Source organism: Notolabrus celidotus, chromosome 15 (genome assembly GCF_009762535.1).
Source record: "Notolabrus celidotus isolate fNotCel1 chromosome 15, fNotCel1.pri, whole genome shotgun sequence".
Taxonomy (NCBI): Eukaryota; Metazoa; Chordata; class Actinopteri; order Labriformes; family Labridae; genus Notolabrus; species Notolabrus celidotus.
This window is the reverse complement of record NC_048286.1, coordinates 26,228,702-26,244,806: the sequence shown is the minus strand read 5'-3', so window position 1 is coordinate 26,244,806 and position 16,105 is coordinate 26,228,702. Positions and strand designations below refer to the sequence as shown.

The 16,105-nt window shown below is 40.6% G+C and overlaps 1 protein-coding gene across 4 annotated transcripts in view; it reads right to left on the bottom strand.

Moving 5' to 3' along the window:
- LOC117826451 (abl interactor 1-like) overlaps positions 1-16,105 on the bottom strand; it is a 42,838-nt gene that overhangs the window by 2,999 nt on the left and 23,734 nt on the right. The window contains exons 4-10 of one of the 4 annotated variants that reach the window (XM_034702507.1): positions 12,611-12,625; positions 12,011-12,114; positions 11,754-11,894; positions 10,778-10,878; positions 8,439-8,654; positions 6,764-6,853; positions 43-228 (exon numbers count right to left, since the gene is read on the bottom strand). In XM_034702507.1, the coding sequence (XP_034558398.1) occupies positions 43-228; positions 6,764-6,853; positions 8,439-8,654; positions 10,778-10,878; positions 11,754-11,894; positions 12,011-12,114; positions 12,611-12,625 (853 nt within the window). The remainder of the gene's footprint in view (positions 1-42; positions 229-6,763; positions 6,854-8,438; positions 8,655-10,777; positions 10,879-11,753; positions 11,895-12,010; positions 12,115-12,610; positions 12,626-16,105) is intronic. The other 3 variants (XM_034702509.1, XM_034702508.1, XM_034702510.1) reach the window with 3 other exon arrangements.

Sequence of the window (16,105 nt, the reverse complement as noted above, 5' to 3'; positions counted from 1 at the left end):
AAGAAACGTGGATAAAAAGTGAGAAATCATGTTGTCACTGACCTTTCTCTAAATAGGCCTTGGGGGCCCATTGGGGGTCACCATCTGAGTATGGATCACTGTAATGGACCACAGCAGCCTCCTCTTCCTCGTAGTCCACAGGAGGAGGAGGAGGAGGGGGAGAAGGCTCCTCAAACACATTAATGTCCTCTGGGGGAGGTGGAGGAGGCGGGGCGGGGCTGTCTGTTACTGAATAGAGAGAGAGGGTGGAGGAAGAAGAGTCAGAAATTCAGATCCGGATCAGAGTGAGTTTACTCTGCTGATCTGTATCATCTTCCAGTTTCAAAGTTTATTCTTTAAAACTGTGTGTGTACATTTTTCATTTCAAAACTCTGTTTTTCTTTTCTTTGATCAACAGGAACCTTCTGTTTCTTGTTGCTGTGAAGACCTCAGCAGAGAGGAAATGCCAAAGTGGGTGTGCACTGATTTAAATGTTCACTAGAGGGCAGCTTAGGCTCCTTTTGCTCTGCTAATATGAGTATTAGTGGTAGTAATGGTAACAGTATTACAGTAGAAGAAGTAGTATTAACAACTTTATCTGTATAGCACCTATAAAAACAAAAAAATACAGAGTGCTTCAACATACAGGCAAAAGCACTAAAACCCAAACAACATATAGTATTAATTTAGCTTGTAGAGAATTTTAGAAATAATGAGGTTATAATTTAAACATTTATATATAATTCAAACTAATTATTATCATGTCTCATAACAAGAAGGTTGAAATGCTGTTTCAAAGTCTTCAACATTACTCAAGCAGAAATTTTGATTAACTTTTCAGCCCTTAGGTAATAAAATTTACAAAAAATAGTCTAAAATGATGAAATCAGTTAAATGCTTCACAATTATTGAAATGGTATCAAAGATGGCACATTTTTTGGAGAGTGATAAAAATAAAGGCTTTTTTGGGGGAGATTGTGCTTCAATTTGCTCTGATATGACAAACTAAGGAACTTAAACACAAGACTGTATAATAAATGGAAGTAGTATCCATGACATCACCCATCTGTTTCTGAAGCTCTGTTTTGAAGCCAATCGTCAGTAGGAGCCATATTGGAAACACTGAACTCAACCCAACTTCGTCCAAACTAGTGTGAGGTAAAGAGGCGGGCCTTAAGCCTTTTTGCGAACAGCTGCAAGGTGCCTGCCTGTCAATCAAGTCAGCAATGCCCTTATTTGGGCAAAACTCGTAGGTTTAATATCTTCAAAAACGACGAGTTATAAAAAAAATCCCGATAGAGAAATGAGACTACATTCAGACTACACCAGTTTTTTTAACCAGGCTGTAAACATGTTTATCATTGCTGTAAAGATCATCTTTTTTGAATTGGTGTGTATGTGGATTCCAGTGTTTCTGCAGCCAGCCTCAAGTGGACGCTCAATGAACTGCAGTTTTTAACACTTCCGCATTTGGCTTCATATTTCAACTCTGGAGGTTGTCACTTGTTATACACCTTTATTTTGGAATTAAGATACTTAAACTACTGCTGCACTGCTCTGCTTAATGCAGGTAGTACGGGGAAACTATTGAGTTACTACTGTTAATGGTCTTGCTTAAATTGCATGATGGCAGGATTTCCAAAGCATTGTTTCTACATAAGGGGATAAGTGGATACATAAATGACTTCACAGAGAGACCTGTATCAGCCCAACAGTAAAATAGTATCTGACATGTTCTGTTCTGGCTTCCTCTTAACATTACATGAAGTTGTAAATGTTGTATTAAGGAAACTCTTCCCCTTCCGTCAGTGCCAGATTGTGCTCGTTTACTCATGAAGGCAGGGTGCAGAAAAATGAGCCATCATTTCTGTGTTCAAACAAGTATGACGTGGTGAGACGGGTGGATCGGTGTTTAACCAAAGTGTGATAAACCGTTTCCTGACACTTCCTTAATCTTTGCTCTTTGAACTATGTATGTGCCTGTGATATAAGCATCCTCATGTAGCATCTCTCAAAGCTCAAAGAAAAGGCACAACCTCTTCTCCACTTTATTCACCCTCTTGAATTAAACAAACTGAGTTAAAAGACAAGAGGACTGGATTTAATGCAGCTGTTTTATTCCAGTCTGCCTTTGTGCCTTTTTTTTTTTTTAACTGGTCCAACAAGTGACTCAAATCCCTCTTAACATTCAGAGCTGAAAATACCTCACTGTTTAACAATAGCTGTCCTGGATTTGAACATTCATCTCCATCACCCCTTTGAGGTCTGTTTAAAAACAGCGCACATTGGATTTGTCAGAGTTTATGAGGTTTTAAAGAAACACAGGAACCAGCTGAACCTAAATGTCCTGTCTGCTGAAAGTATTTTCAAAACAAAAGAGAAACTTATCTCTGTGACAAATCATTTGGATCTTTTTTTTTCTTGTGTTTTTTTCATGTCTTATTGTCTTACTTTGTGTTTTATTGTTCTCTGTCAGGCCTGCAGGATATGAGGCATGATATGAAACATACAATGTGCAATTACACTTTAATACTATGAAAACAATGGAGAGAATCAAAGACTGCATATTGGTAATGACTCAGTGTTTCTGTGTTTGCAACATGCCAGCTTGTGCTTCAACTGGCTGCAAAAAGAACATGTGAAAGCATGACAAAGACACCCAGGGTAGATCAAATACATGCATGTTTAGTGGGAAGCATCAACTCTGGATTAAATAATTTATTTTTTAAAGCTGCTGTTGGTAGGAATGGTGTAAAAAAACATTACTTTTTTCTGCTGGGTTTGGAGAAAAGGTCATAATACCAATCGGTACTCATCTGTAAGTTAAGTAATTTGAGATTATGGCAAAATCTCTGTGTTTTCAAAAGCCTTTGTATCAAGCAATGTTATTATTCCCCTTGTTCCCGTTATCACAGACCAATCAGAGCTACTCCCCGACCCTCTGTACATGGTTGATTGGAGGCCCCACTACGTCGCCCTGATTGGCTGGGAAGCCACTATTTCCTCATAGAACGTGCACAACCATAGACACATAAAGAGTAGACGCTGCATTGGCTGCTTGGGCGCAAGAAATACAGCTGCCATCTTGGTCCGGTCACCCTACCCATGATCCTACCTGTAAACGTAAACTGAAGCAGCAGAGACTTCAAGATGCCAGAGCACTGTGCGGCAAAATACCTATCATACATCACATATATCACATATCAGAATATTCTATGACTGTTAAGCCTACTATGAATATTAAAATATGCCGAACCATGTGTCCTGTATCATACCTACATGTATGACGTTTGCAGAAAAAAAACAAAAAAACATGAAAATCAGTTTAGTATTCTGTGAGTTATGATTGATTAAATGACACTTAAATGCGCCTGCCAAACAGATTGCACTGAGTGGAGCGGGTGACCGGACCAAGATGGCGGCCCCACGGCTTGTCAGCGCCAATAGGTAGTAGCAGTCGATGCAGCGTCTACTTTTTATTATGTCTATGTGCACAACAATCTTTTGTGGGCTGGGTTACGACAGCAGGGGGGGGGGGGGTAAGTTGATAGATGAAGACTTTTGCTACAAGTTCATTGTGTATGCTCATGTTGCAATAATGATACAGTAGTGTTTCATTGTGCGGCTCCACCAAGCGGCAAACTCCGGTCTCAAACGATGAAGCCAATGCGGAAGTGCTATAAACTGCAATACATCGAGAATCCGCTTGAGGCTGGCTGCAGAAACACCGGAAACTACATAGATATGAATGGGAAAAAGACGATCTTTGCAGCATTAATAAACATGTTTACAGCCTGGTTCAAAAAACGGCTTGGCCCTACAAAGCTAATCTCTCTAATGGCACACACTGTACGGGGAGTGAATTTTTTTCTAACGTGACGGTTCAGAAGATATTAGGATTACGAGTTTTGCCCAAATAAGGACATGACTGACGTGACTCCCGGTCGGGAACACACAGCCATTGGCTAAGAGACTCACACTACGTCACACTCTGCCTAGTTGAGTTCCGCATTACCAATATGGCTGCCGCCGTCGATTTGCTTCAAAACAGCTCTCAGGAACAGATGGGTGACGTCACGGATACTACGTCCATATTTTATACAGTCTATGGGCTCCACTCTTTGTCTTTAAGTTGTTAAACTGGTAACATATAAGTTTGGTATTTCTTGGCTTATAGCTGAGTAGTAACTTGTTTTAACAGTTTGTTCAGAGCTGTAACGTCTTTTCTTCTCCTTTCTTTGAGTCAGCAGAATCACCGCTCTTCACTCTAACCCTCCAACTTCTCCTTTTTTCACTCTAATCTGTTTCTGCTGATGAAATTGTTATATTTATGACTTCCTGTGTGCTTCATTAGAAGAAGCTGTCTGTTTAGAGGAACTCGGGTAAAAGCTTCACTGCTAACTATGAGCCGAGCACCTGAGACCTGGTCTCAAACCTGGACCGCTCAGTGTGACAGCAGCATGTGTTAGTACTGACAGATCTCTACACAGCTGTAGCTCCTTATACAGGCAGGAGGGGAATCAGGACATGGCATCAGGTCACAGTTTCTCCCTTCAGTGGACAGAAAGTGCAGGTTGCAGGCTTTCTGTGATCATCACCATGGCAACAGACGGACATCCGAGGGGCGTGTGCTTCCATTCAACCCCAAATACAGTGAAAGAAAAGGTGTGCCGAGTGTGTGAGCCGCAGAGAAGAGGAAATGTGAAGCAGTGTGTGGATGCTAGAACAAATCCAGCGCACAGAAAATGTGCTTATAGCTTTCTTTATAATGTAATATTCTGTAAATAGAGATGGTAGTTTTGAACTCTGATACAGATGTTTCTGGGTTACTGACCATGCCCTCTCCCAGACTCCCCCTTGTAAAGTGAGAAAGTAAACATCTCTAACAGTAAGTGAAACATGAGCTAGATCTTTCCAATTATGGTCTTTAATAAAATGAAATTACCACTTAAAATATGACAGAAATGTTTGCACTATTAAGAGAAATGTTACTTAAATATGATAGAAGATCTGAAATATGACAACAAAAAGTCTCCATAAATAATCATCCATAGATTATCTGTTGAGTACTAAGATTAATTTGTCTAAAACTAGTGCAGAAATGTTTTGATCTTTTATTAAATTCATCTTAAATTATGAATGAAATGTCTTAACTGTGTGGTACAATGTTCTAAAATATCTCCGTTATTGTTCTTATCTTTAAGAAGTGAAATACTATCTGAAATATGATCTGAAATAATCCCCCTTAAAGGGGATTATAACCTAAAATAAAACATTGTTTGTCTACAATATCAATTAAATGAAGAACTACATTATTCCATAATGTTCTTGAATAAAATACAAAATTTCACTTAGATAATGACCGAAAAGTCTGCACTAGTAGTGGAATCTGACCTCAAATGTGACCTTAAATAACCTTAGTATGAGTGGCATAATATAACCATGTGTGTCTACAAAATCAATTAAATTAAGAACTACATTATTCCATAATGTTCTTTAATAAAATACAAAATTTAACTTCCATAATGACTGAAAAGTCTGCACTAGTCGTGGTATCTGACCTCAAATATGACCTTAAATTACCTTAGTATGAGGGGAAATACATAACCATGTATATCTTGAGTATTACAGAAAATTAGATAATAAAGTCTTTCATTTTGGTCATCACTAAAATGTTCAATTTTAAATCTGATCGGCTTTTTTTGTAAAACAGGAGCAAAAAAAAGACCAAAAATGTCTTAAAGAGGAAGTGAAATATAGCTGAAAATAAGACTATAAATGACTTGAAAAAATTGAATAATGAATATAATATTGTAGTTAAAATATACAGTAGACTGTATTTAATGGGATTTAAATGTAATAATTTTGTTCATGTATAAAATATGGCCTAAAACATGCTAGGCACCTTAATGACCAGGTGCCTTATACTGCTGAGGTGGAAGGACCCTCTTCCCCCTAAATATTCTCACTGGATCAAAGAGATCACGTGATACATTAATCTGGAGAAGACAAGAAACTCTCTTCAAGGGTCTATGTTTTGATCGAACCTGGCTGCCTTTTTTGACTTCTGAAAACGTAGCTCCAGAACTTCTTCTTTCCTTCTGTGTCAGCTCACTGAAAATAATGTGTGACGACTGACCTTAGCTTCATATGGTGTGACTTGTCGGTGGGTTTAAGGGATGGATTTGTCTTTTTGTGTCTCCTTTTCTTTGTTCTTCTCTCTTTTGATGCCATAGAATATCATATTTATAAGAATATCTTCAATACAGAGACCTTGTTTAAAAACAACAACTAATGTCTTCTGTATGGACACTTACAGGACAATGTGACATTAAGTATGACTGATGATGGTGTTTAATTAATGGAGTTGGTGATGAATCACTGGTTTTATTTATTACACTTACAGCTGGCTTACATCTAGAGTTTCCAGGCAGCTGATTGGATGATTAAACATGTGCTCACGTGTCATTGGTTGCTGTATCTCCTCCTACATTATAGTCATTTAGTGAAAAGTGTGGTTTGAGTGAATGTGGGTCAGTAAGAGATTTATAAGGTAGGTATGTCCTTGCATTCATTTTTATGGTCCATATGTATGAGGGTGAATGTGTCTGAGTTTGAGGATGTGAATGTTAAGACATTTTTTCATACTTTTTGGTGCCAGAACATATTTTGCAGTGTGTCCAGAAGTGCAAATTTGATCTTCAGTTTGTTTGATTGTTCTCATGCATGCATATATATGTTAAACAAAGAGTATGTGCATGCCTCTGTATAGATTTCTACTTACTGCTCTCCTGCATTCTGGCCACAAAGCCGGTGAGAGGGATCTGTGGGGTCAGCTGCACCATTGGAGGAGGAGGCGGAGGAGCCACAGACACTGGAGCAGCAACACCGAGTGAGGCAGACGAAGCAGCAGAGAGGCAGAGAGGCAGAAGGAGACGGAGGAGGTGGACAAGACGGTGACAAGAGAAGGAGCAAACAGAGATAAAAGAGGATAAAGTCCAGGTACAGAGAGTAGAAAAAGAGGGAAAGAAACAGAAAAACAAAAAGCCTGTGAGTGAGCGAAACAGTGCAGGAAGCATTGCTGAGCAACTCATTTACACATTTCCAATCAAGGTTCTTTGTGTGCTGGGTTTTTCAAGCTGGGCTAAAGAGGCGTTCATCTCATCTCAGTCGGAGAATATACCTCATCAGCATCTGTTTTAAGTTGAAACAGAAAAGGATGTAGCTAGCAGAAGGTTTGTGCTACAGTGAGAGAGCTGCAAAGCACCACAGAGACCAAAAAACATCACAGAGGCAAGGTGAAAATACAGCAGAAACGAGTTTTCTTACAGGTAGAGCTGCAGCATCTGGAGCTGAGCTGAGTGGAATTTCATTGAATGCTAAATTATTGAGGTATGTCTGGATCAGGTGCATCATTTAGTTTAACCACACCCTTCATGTTAAGGCCGAGCAGCCGTCATCTCCATCTTTTTGCTACATTTCATTTCAAAAAAAGAAAAAATCAACGGACAAAAGAGGGAGAGCCCAGCTGTCCTCACTCGCAGACATGATGTCACACACACTCCCGTCGACTCTGACTCATAACTTACATGTAATGGAGACGTCTGTACATTCTCTAGGCAGTAATGTCTTATTATTCCACCCTGTTCTCACTGCAGAGCTGCATCCATCCACAGCTACACCCTCAGCGATCATTGAGCTCCCTCGTGAAGCAGTTATTTCTGCTGTGAAACTTCTCTTACAGTCGCCAGAAATCCAAACGTATCTTTCACTTTAATGAAATTTCACTATGGAGACAACACAGAGATCATGTGATGTCCCAGTTTAAGTCCCCGGTGGATGCAGCTCTACATGATTGTCTGTCATTTCAGGCGAGTCAGACAGCCCTCCTTTGCCTCCGCCAACGCAGAAGTTTGTCCTTTGAGAGAAAGCTATTAGAGGAGAATGGCTCCGAGTGATGCCTGCCAAAATAAATTCTGCTCTGCTGACAGAAAGTATGCATATGTCCTGGGTTTCCCCTTGTCTCGCAGCAGTTTCTCACTGTTCTCTGCCTGCCCGTCTCCTCCAGCTGACTGACGTGATAATGTCATAACTCAATTAGAAATATTAATGAAACAGTGTGCTCAGCAGTGCTGAGGTGGGAAGGTTTCAGCATCCCTGACTCCAGTAATTATGGCTCATCATTCATTTTCATTAGCCTCTGGGAGGCCTGGCTCCTGCATATCGCTCAGACCCAGAGGACAGCTTTTAGCAGTTTAACATAACTAGGGATTATGAAGAACAAAAACTGACAAGTGCCAAGAATGGACAGAGCAATAATACAAAACAAGCTTTAAATATATCTAATATTAGCTGAAAAGCAAATGCAAGTGCTCGGATGTAACTCTTTCTGAACCAAACATAAGAAGCATCACATTTGAAGTGCAGACACTGATGAATAAAGAGAGACCCTGTGTTACCTGAGTTCTGTTGGTAGGCTGGGCCTCCGTTGATGTGGGGCTGCTGGGAGGAGACGGAGGGTGCACGGCGGTAGGTGCCGGTGGCCGACACCATTGAGGCAGAGGAGGTGGTAGAGGAGTTGTGACGAGAGATCTGGCGGGAGATGGTGCCAAACTGGGACATTGGTATGGGGCCCAAGCCGGGGCCCTGAGGCACGGAGGCCGAGGATGTGGCCACTGCAGGAGGCGAGAAAGACATTAAGACTGACTCTGATAAACCACTTTGTTTCTTTATTAATCTCTACTTACAGATTCTACATAACGCTGCAGAATCTGGAGGTGGGAGCCTGCAGAAGTAATGGCCAAATCAGAGGGTTTGATGTGTGCAGGAAAAACGGTGTATGGAGAGCAAAAGCAGACAGACCAATCTGACTCCAATCGGTGGTCATCTGACAACGACTACATTAACTCTTGTAGAAGATATGTTCATGGAGTTGTGCAGCTAATAATCAGTTCTGGATCAGTAATTTCAACTGAAGCGACAAATCTCTCTGATGTTGTGAAAGCCAATCAGCATTGAGATTTCCAGACTTCCTGAAATGCATCAAAATGTATTATTCTGGCCTCCATTATTAAAAAAACTGCATTTCAAAAGTTGGTTTCTCCCCCTCTTGAGGACAGACTTGAGAAAGTTTGCACTGTTACTTTATGTAAATCAGCATCTTGCTGTTGTTATCACAGCACACTTAAGACCCATTAATTGCAAGTAAATCACAAGCAATTTGGTTCATTATCAGAGTCTTATTATTTGCTAAATTTTACCTTAAGGTCTATGCAGAGTGTGAAGAATTACAAGCTGCTTTTGCGATAAACATGTTTCTAAAATACAGTCCCTTAAGTCAAAACTACAGTCCCACATAGAGGAAAAAGAGAATCTAGACAAAGTTATATCAGTTCTACAACAGTCATCATCTTAGTCATTACTTAGTCATGACTGAAGATTATGAACCCTGACAAATCAGAAATCATAATCTTTGTTCATTCTCACTCCACCACCCTTCTCCATAACAACCTGCCCCCCCTTACAATAACATCACAATGAAGGTAAAAAATGTAGGAGTGCCATTTGACACAGATCTTTACTTTGACACTCATGTAAAAAAATACTGTTGAATCCTGTTTTTTCCACCTCAAACAAATCTCCAAAATAAGATCATTTCTTTCACCCTCCGATCCGTCCAAAGTCATCCATGCTTTTATTTTTTCTCGTCGTGATTATTGTAAAGCACTTTTAACAGGTATCAGTCAGAGCTCCCTTCACAGACTCCAACTAGTTCAAAATGCAGCCACTCAGATTTTAACAGGCACGACAAAATACCAACACATCACTCCTGTGCTTGCCAGCTTACAATGGCTGCCAGTGTCTTATCGTGTCGATTTTAAGATTTTTATTGATTACTTTTAAAATCTTAAATGGACAGGCCTCAAACTATTTAAGAGACCTTTTAACCCCCTATGTGCCTGGGCAGCCCCTCAGGTCTGTGGATGCACCTCTGCTGGTTGTTCCAAGATCCTGCCTTAAAACAAAAGGTGACCGGGCCTTCTCAATCAGAGCTCCAAGTTTGTGGAACTCCCTGCCACTGACGATTAGACAGTCCACACCCTTAACTGCTTTTAAATCCTCACTAAAAACATTTTATTATAAGAAAGCATTTCTCCACCCCTAATTCTTGAATTTGCTCTGCATTCAGATGTCTTGTTTTGCTTCTGTCTTTTTTCTTCCCCCTGTTTAGACCATTTTTTATGCTTTGTAATTCTCTGCTTTTTTGTTGTGAAGCACTTTGTAACCTTATTAAGAAAAGTGCTATATAAATAAAGTTTATTATTATTATTAATTTACAATATATAATAATAAGTTAATTTGCAGCGGTTTCTTTAATGTACTTAATGTGTGGTAAACAAAAACAATAAAACACTGATAATGGAATATATATGTGTTTTGTAGCAGAATATTCAATGAAATAAGGCCTGAATCAAGCTAAATGCTGAGGTTTCCCAGATGTATATTAATGTTTCTAATAGATAGTGAAATTAGATAAAAGTATCTGTCATTTGTTGCAACATGCTGAGTGTCAGTGAATTATTTTGGAGCCTTTGTTTGACCTGATAAATGTCATTTTGAGTGACTCTAACATGTAAAAGAGAGACTGTGTTGGATGAGACCGACTATCAGGATCCAGAGACACACAGTGAAATGTGCAGATTGAAGAGGCTTCAAATATTCAATACTGTAAACAGCAGTGAGACCCTGCTGCGGACACCTGTGATGAGCAGTAAAGGTTACAGTTGCTGAGACTCACCTTGCCCCATACTGGGAGGGGAGGGGGTGGGAACCGCTATAGGGATTCCGACAACACTGCCTCCACTGTTCTCCCTGCCGCCGCTTCCCCCACTGCTGCCACTGCAGAACAACACGGACAGAGGGGATCGTTAGAGGATGTGGGAGACAATCCTAATTACATGACAGTGTTTGACATCCCATCATTATTCAGTCATGTGTCATTCAGTGTGACAATATTCTTGTCGCCCTGGCGACAGATCCACAGTCCTGTGAATATGTTGTGTGTTCACACTGAGCACTGGGTACAAATGTGGCAGCACAGAGATACATTTGCTGTGAAGGAAAACAAAAGAGGAGCCAAGGCTTTTTAGGATGCAAAGGAGGAGAAGCGTGTTCAAATTCCAGCTTTGACTGAGGAGTAATTAGATTTTAACCATGAATACATGACTGTTGCTTTAAATTTGAAATATTAGTGCAGTCATCAAATCCATGCAAGGGGAGATAAGAGTTAAAGAGTGAAATCGCTTTAACAAACAAATCCTTGTTGCAGAGCAGATGGTAATTTATGGGGAACATGGATTTCATTTGTGGAAATGCAGACTTGAATACTGACACATTTCTTTGTTTTGGGAGAACAGGTAAAATGGATTTTCTGCTGCACACAGCTCTGTAATAAAACGACCATGTTTATGAGGAGCTGCACTTAATGATGAGGATTTGTATTCACTGATTAAACAAGAATGATGTCTTTGTTTAAGTTTAATATGATCTGACCACAATTAAACATCCTGAATTGCCTTAACTTCGTAGTTAGTGAACTTATGACTTTGGTTCTGGATGAAATTAATTTCACGGTCCCTCCTACAGGGAGTAAAGAGATATATGACAGGGAATGTTGAACAGCTGAGTAAGTTCTGTGCATGCCCATAAAGAAATCATAAAGCTGTCCAAACACAGAGTTAATGTTTGTTTCAGTTTCAGAGCGTCTGTGCTACCTGTGTGTCCGGGGCCTCTGGTTGAGCGAGGCTGTGCGTGCCGGGCTGTGCTGGCTGCCCAGTCTGGCCGGGCTCGTCATGTAGTCGTTGGGCACCACTGGAGGCTTCACTGGCTCCAGGGTCTTGTAGGGAGTGTTACGCCTGGATACAGAGAAGCATCATTAAGACTCCTTTTTTCAGTGATGTGGTTCTGCACCTGGTCTCGCAAACAACCATTGAACAAAATCTCTAAAGTGAGGAGAATACAAACTGCTTACCCGAGGGTACCACGACCAGCCATGGGGGGGCTTGGAGGTTTCTGTGTGGGTGGGTTGGTCCTGGAGATCGTGCCTCCCCGTCCTGCTGCATTGTTCCCATGTTGCTAGAAGAGTAGAGACAAGTTATAAGGTTGATTTGGTGGAGTCTGATTGGCTGATGACAATGCTTTCCAAGCCAATAATCATGAAAGCTAACAGGTCACTGTCACATGTAGTGACTAAGCAAAAATTAAATCAATTTCAAATGAGCATAAAATGAGAGAGGGTGCAGACAGCTTGACTGAGTGGGCGACTGGCTGTGATTGGCGTGTTAAACTGAACATGTCAAACAGGATCCCACTCAGTCATTGGGACACAGATGAAGACAAACAGGACAGAGGCATATGTGAGAGACAACACATAATATATCAAACATAATGTTTTATGTCTTCTTTTACAGGATTCTACATTCAAAGTAACATTATGTGTCAATGGTAGAGGACAGTGTAAATGTTAAACTGTAAAATGACTGTGTGGGACATTTTCTTTGGTGCATGCAGACATTGATGGTTTGGAGTTTTATTAATGAAGGACAAAAAGAAGAAGACAACCGTGTCTTACCTTGGCCTTAAGCCACTGAGTGCAAGCAGGCAAAAAAGAGAAGACAGAATATGCTTGTTGGTTAATGGCTAAACAAGAGGGATTAGTGAAAGCAAGTGTGACATTTGAGCATTACATGGAGCTAGAATATAAAATGTTAATTCACACATTTTTACACTTAGATCACAAGAGCATCGTAAAGACAAAGGACACAGTGGTTACCACACATGATGACACAAATGTGCAGCTTAGTATCCGTGTTATGACCATCCTGAATTATGGAGTAGATGTGATTATATTCAAGTTGTACTGCCTTCTACTAAGGTTTTGGCATACTAGGGAGAGGACATGACTGGCTGTTTTCGGAACCGCCGACTATACTCGCTGTACGTACTGATTTGCTGTGAAAATTATTCAACTACATATAAACCACCTCTTTACTTTTTAAATCATAAGTAATGCTAAAGAAGTAGTTTTGCTATCAGCTCGGTCGTACTTTACTTCCGCTTTCTGAAAACCGGAAATCAAGGGAAGTCTGACACAGATCCAACAGAACAGTCATACTACATACTACCTTAAAACGCAGTATGTAGTATACAGTACATACTGCATACTACATTTCTTTTTTTTCTTTCCTAAATTATATTTTTGGGGGCTTTTTCACCTTTATTCGATAGGACAGCTGAAGAGAGACAGGAAATGTGGGTAGAGAGTAGTAGAGAGTGGGGGAAGACATGCAGGAAATGGTCCTGGACGGGAATCGAATCGGCGACCCCTGCGATGATGACTGTAGCCTCTGTATGTGGGGCGCTTATACCGCTAGGCCACCAGCGCCCGACATACTACATTTCTAAGTAATATGTAGCAGGCGGTTTCGAAAATTGTTTTCACCGGTGCCGGGTCGTAATACGGTAATCCTGCCAGACCGTGGCTCTAGAGCGGCGTAGAGCTATTTGCTAACGCATTAAGTAACAGGAGAGGAAGAATGCTAATTCTTGGAAACTGCCATTAAATAGCAAAAGAAGATGAACACTAGCAACAGTTGCTGAAAATACGTATGCAGTGCTGTGAGACTCAGAAATGGAGAACATTGCACAGAATATTTAAAATGTAAACATGGCACGCTGCTGAATCACAGAAAGGTCGAGACAGACGCTGCCAGTTCCCTCTACTAGCAGCACCTCGTCCCGGTGCTGATTAATGTGACTGGACCATTAGAGGGAGGGGCTAATCACTTGAAATGCTCATTCCTGCTGAATATGCAATCAAACTAAATATGTTTGGTTTACTACACTACCAGCGTACTTATCTTTGTAAGAATGGAGTAATGTGTTATATTTTTATTCATAGTGAGATTAAAATGTTTTGTCCGGCAATTAATTTGATTACTGTTACATTACTTTTGTTAATAAAATCTGAGAACAGAGAAAGAGATGTGTCACCATATCCCAAAACAAGCTAAATGCAACATGTTCCAGTTCTCTGTTTGTTCCACCAGCAGCCCACAACTCAAATTAGCCCCCCAGAGCTCAGTTGGTGCAGCGGTTGGTTGCCCCATGTTTGGAGCTCCTTGTCACGCTGGTTGTAGGATGGATTTCTGGTCCCTGACATGATTCGGTGCATGTCATCTCCTACTCTCTGCAAACATTCCCTGTCTCTTTTTCACGCTGTCTTATCAAATGAAGTAAAAAAAGCCCCACAATAAAAACAACAACAGCAAAAAAGAGGACCCCAAAAGCATCAAGTTACACAGACATAAAGAGAGGAGGAAAACAGTGTTATACAGTAAATCAATATGTTTGATACTTTAATTCATTGTGTCAGAACCATGAGAATGTCACCCCATTTAACACTTGTCCTCATCTGTTGCAACATTATTTTCAGTAGGGGGATATCAATGTTTCTATCAGTCTCTTCAATTTGCATTCAGACACCTGCCGACAAATGAAACCCACATCAAACAACCCAATTTAGCTTCTACACAAAGCACAGGAAGAGGAGAGATAACTTCCTTTTGTTCCACTTTGTGAGAAGACTGAAAAACAGCTGAATCCCTCCCGTCCTCTTTATCAAATATACATCGTGAAACTTCTCCTCAACCCATTTTGTTTGTATGTGGGTCTCTTTCTGTTTGCTGCAGTGTCTAGACGAGCGTTACAAACAGTGCAATCAGAAAGAGAATCACTATAACCGGCAGGAGTAATGAGCAGTGTCTGAGCTACATGTGTGCGTGCTGATGTTTGAAGCGTTGCACTAACACAAAATAAAGCGGGCTGTAAAGCACGCTGAGGTCATAAATAACAGCGGTGAGGGGTCCAGACTGTCCGAGCGGCTGAAAGTATGTCACCCTGGTTACTGGCAGTAATGCCAATAAAAGGCTGTGACAGAGGAGGGGGGGGAGCACAGTCATCCGTAAATGTGTGAATGGGTCTTTCCGTGCTCCAGTCTGACTTCACATCTATCCGTGGGTGAGTTCCTCTGCTTGTGCAAGAGAGGTAGAGGAGTGATGATCACACCTTCAATGCTTGAGCCAGGAGAAAAAAGGACGGAGCTCCAATGAGGTGCCATTTCACATTAAAATAACATGCATATAAACTAGGGATGCATGATATTAACGGCATATTACAGATATCGGCCGATATTGGCTTTAAAATGAACTATGGGATATCGGCCAACACGCCGATATCAGCCGATATAATTAACTGATAAAATAATGGGCTGCTTCACACATGTTGGGCCCATGCTTTAAGTTAAATTTGAATTTAAGCAGCAGTCTGTAAGGTACATGTAGCTGGCTATTTTAGGCACATTTACTGTCAAAGAGTAAACCGTTTTATTTAATTTGGGTTTAATTGCTGTACACAGGGCGTAAAAATAACACCCGCCAAGCACCGATGGCGGGTAAAAAGTTTGTTTGGCGTGTAAAATAAAAACACAGATGGCCGATGGAAAATTTTGTATTGCATGTGAGGTTTTGTTTTCATACTTTCGCCCATTTCTGCCGACTGTGAGGCTATTTTGATCCTCGCTGCTGGACTTGTGTTGTGATTTGGTACGTCGGGAACGGTGCGGCGTCAGCTACTGGAGTTCTATTAATTCCCTTTGCTTGAAGAAGCACGGCGGGAAGAGCGTTTCAAGGAAGATGTGGTGACACATTCTCGGCGTGAAGCCACCACCAACAAAAAGGATAAACAAAGAGGCAGGAGACTATCAAGAAGAGGAACAGACAGACAGACAGCACTTTTGAATATTTCTAATATATGATGATGCAGCAGTCACCTTGAAATGAAGTATAACCTAATAAAATAGCAATAATCAAATTCTATCTGTACATAACTGTATTCTTTAAGTGATGCTTAAAGGTGACATATTACGCTTTTTTCATCAAAATATATTGGGCTAAGAGGTCCTCAAAACATGTCTTTAAAGTTTATGCTCAAAAAAACACTTTGAAATCAGATTTTGGCATGCCTGAAAAACTCTCTTTGTCAGCCCTGCTCAGAACAGTCTGTTTTC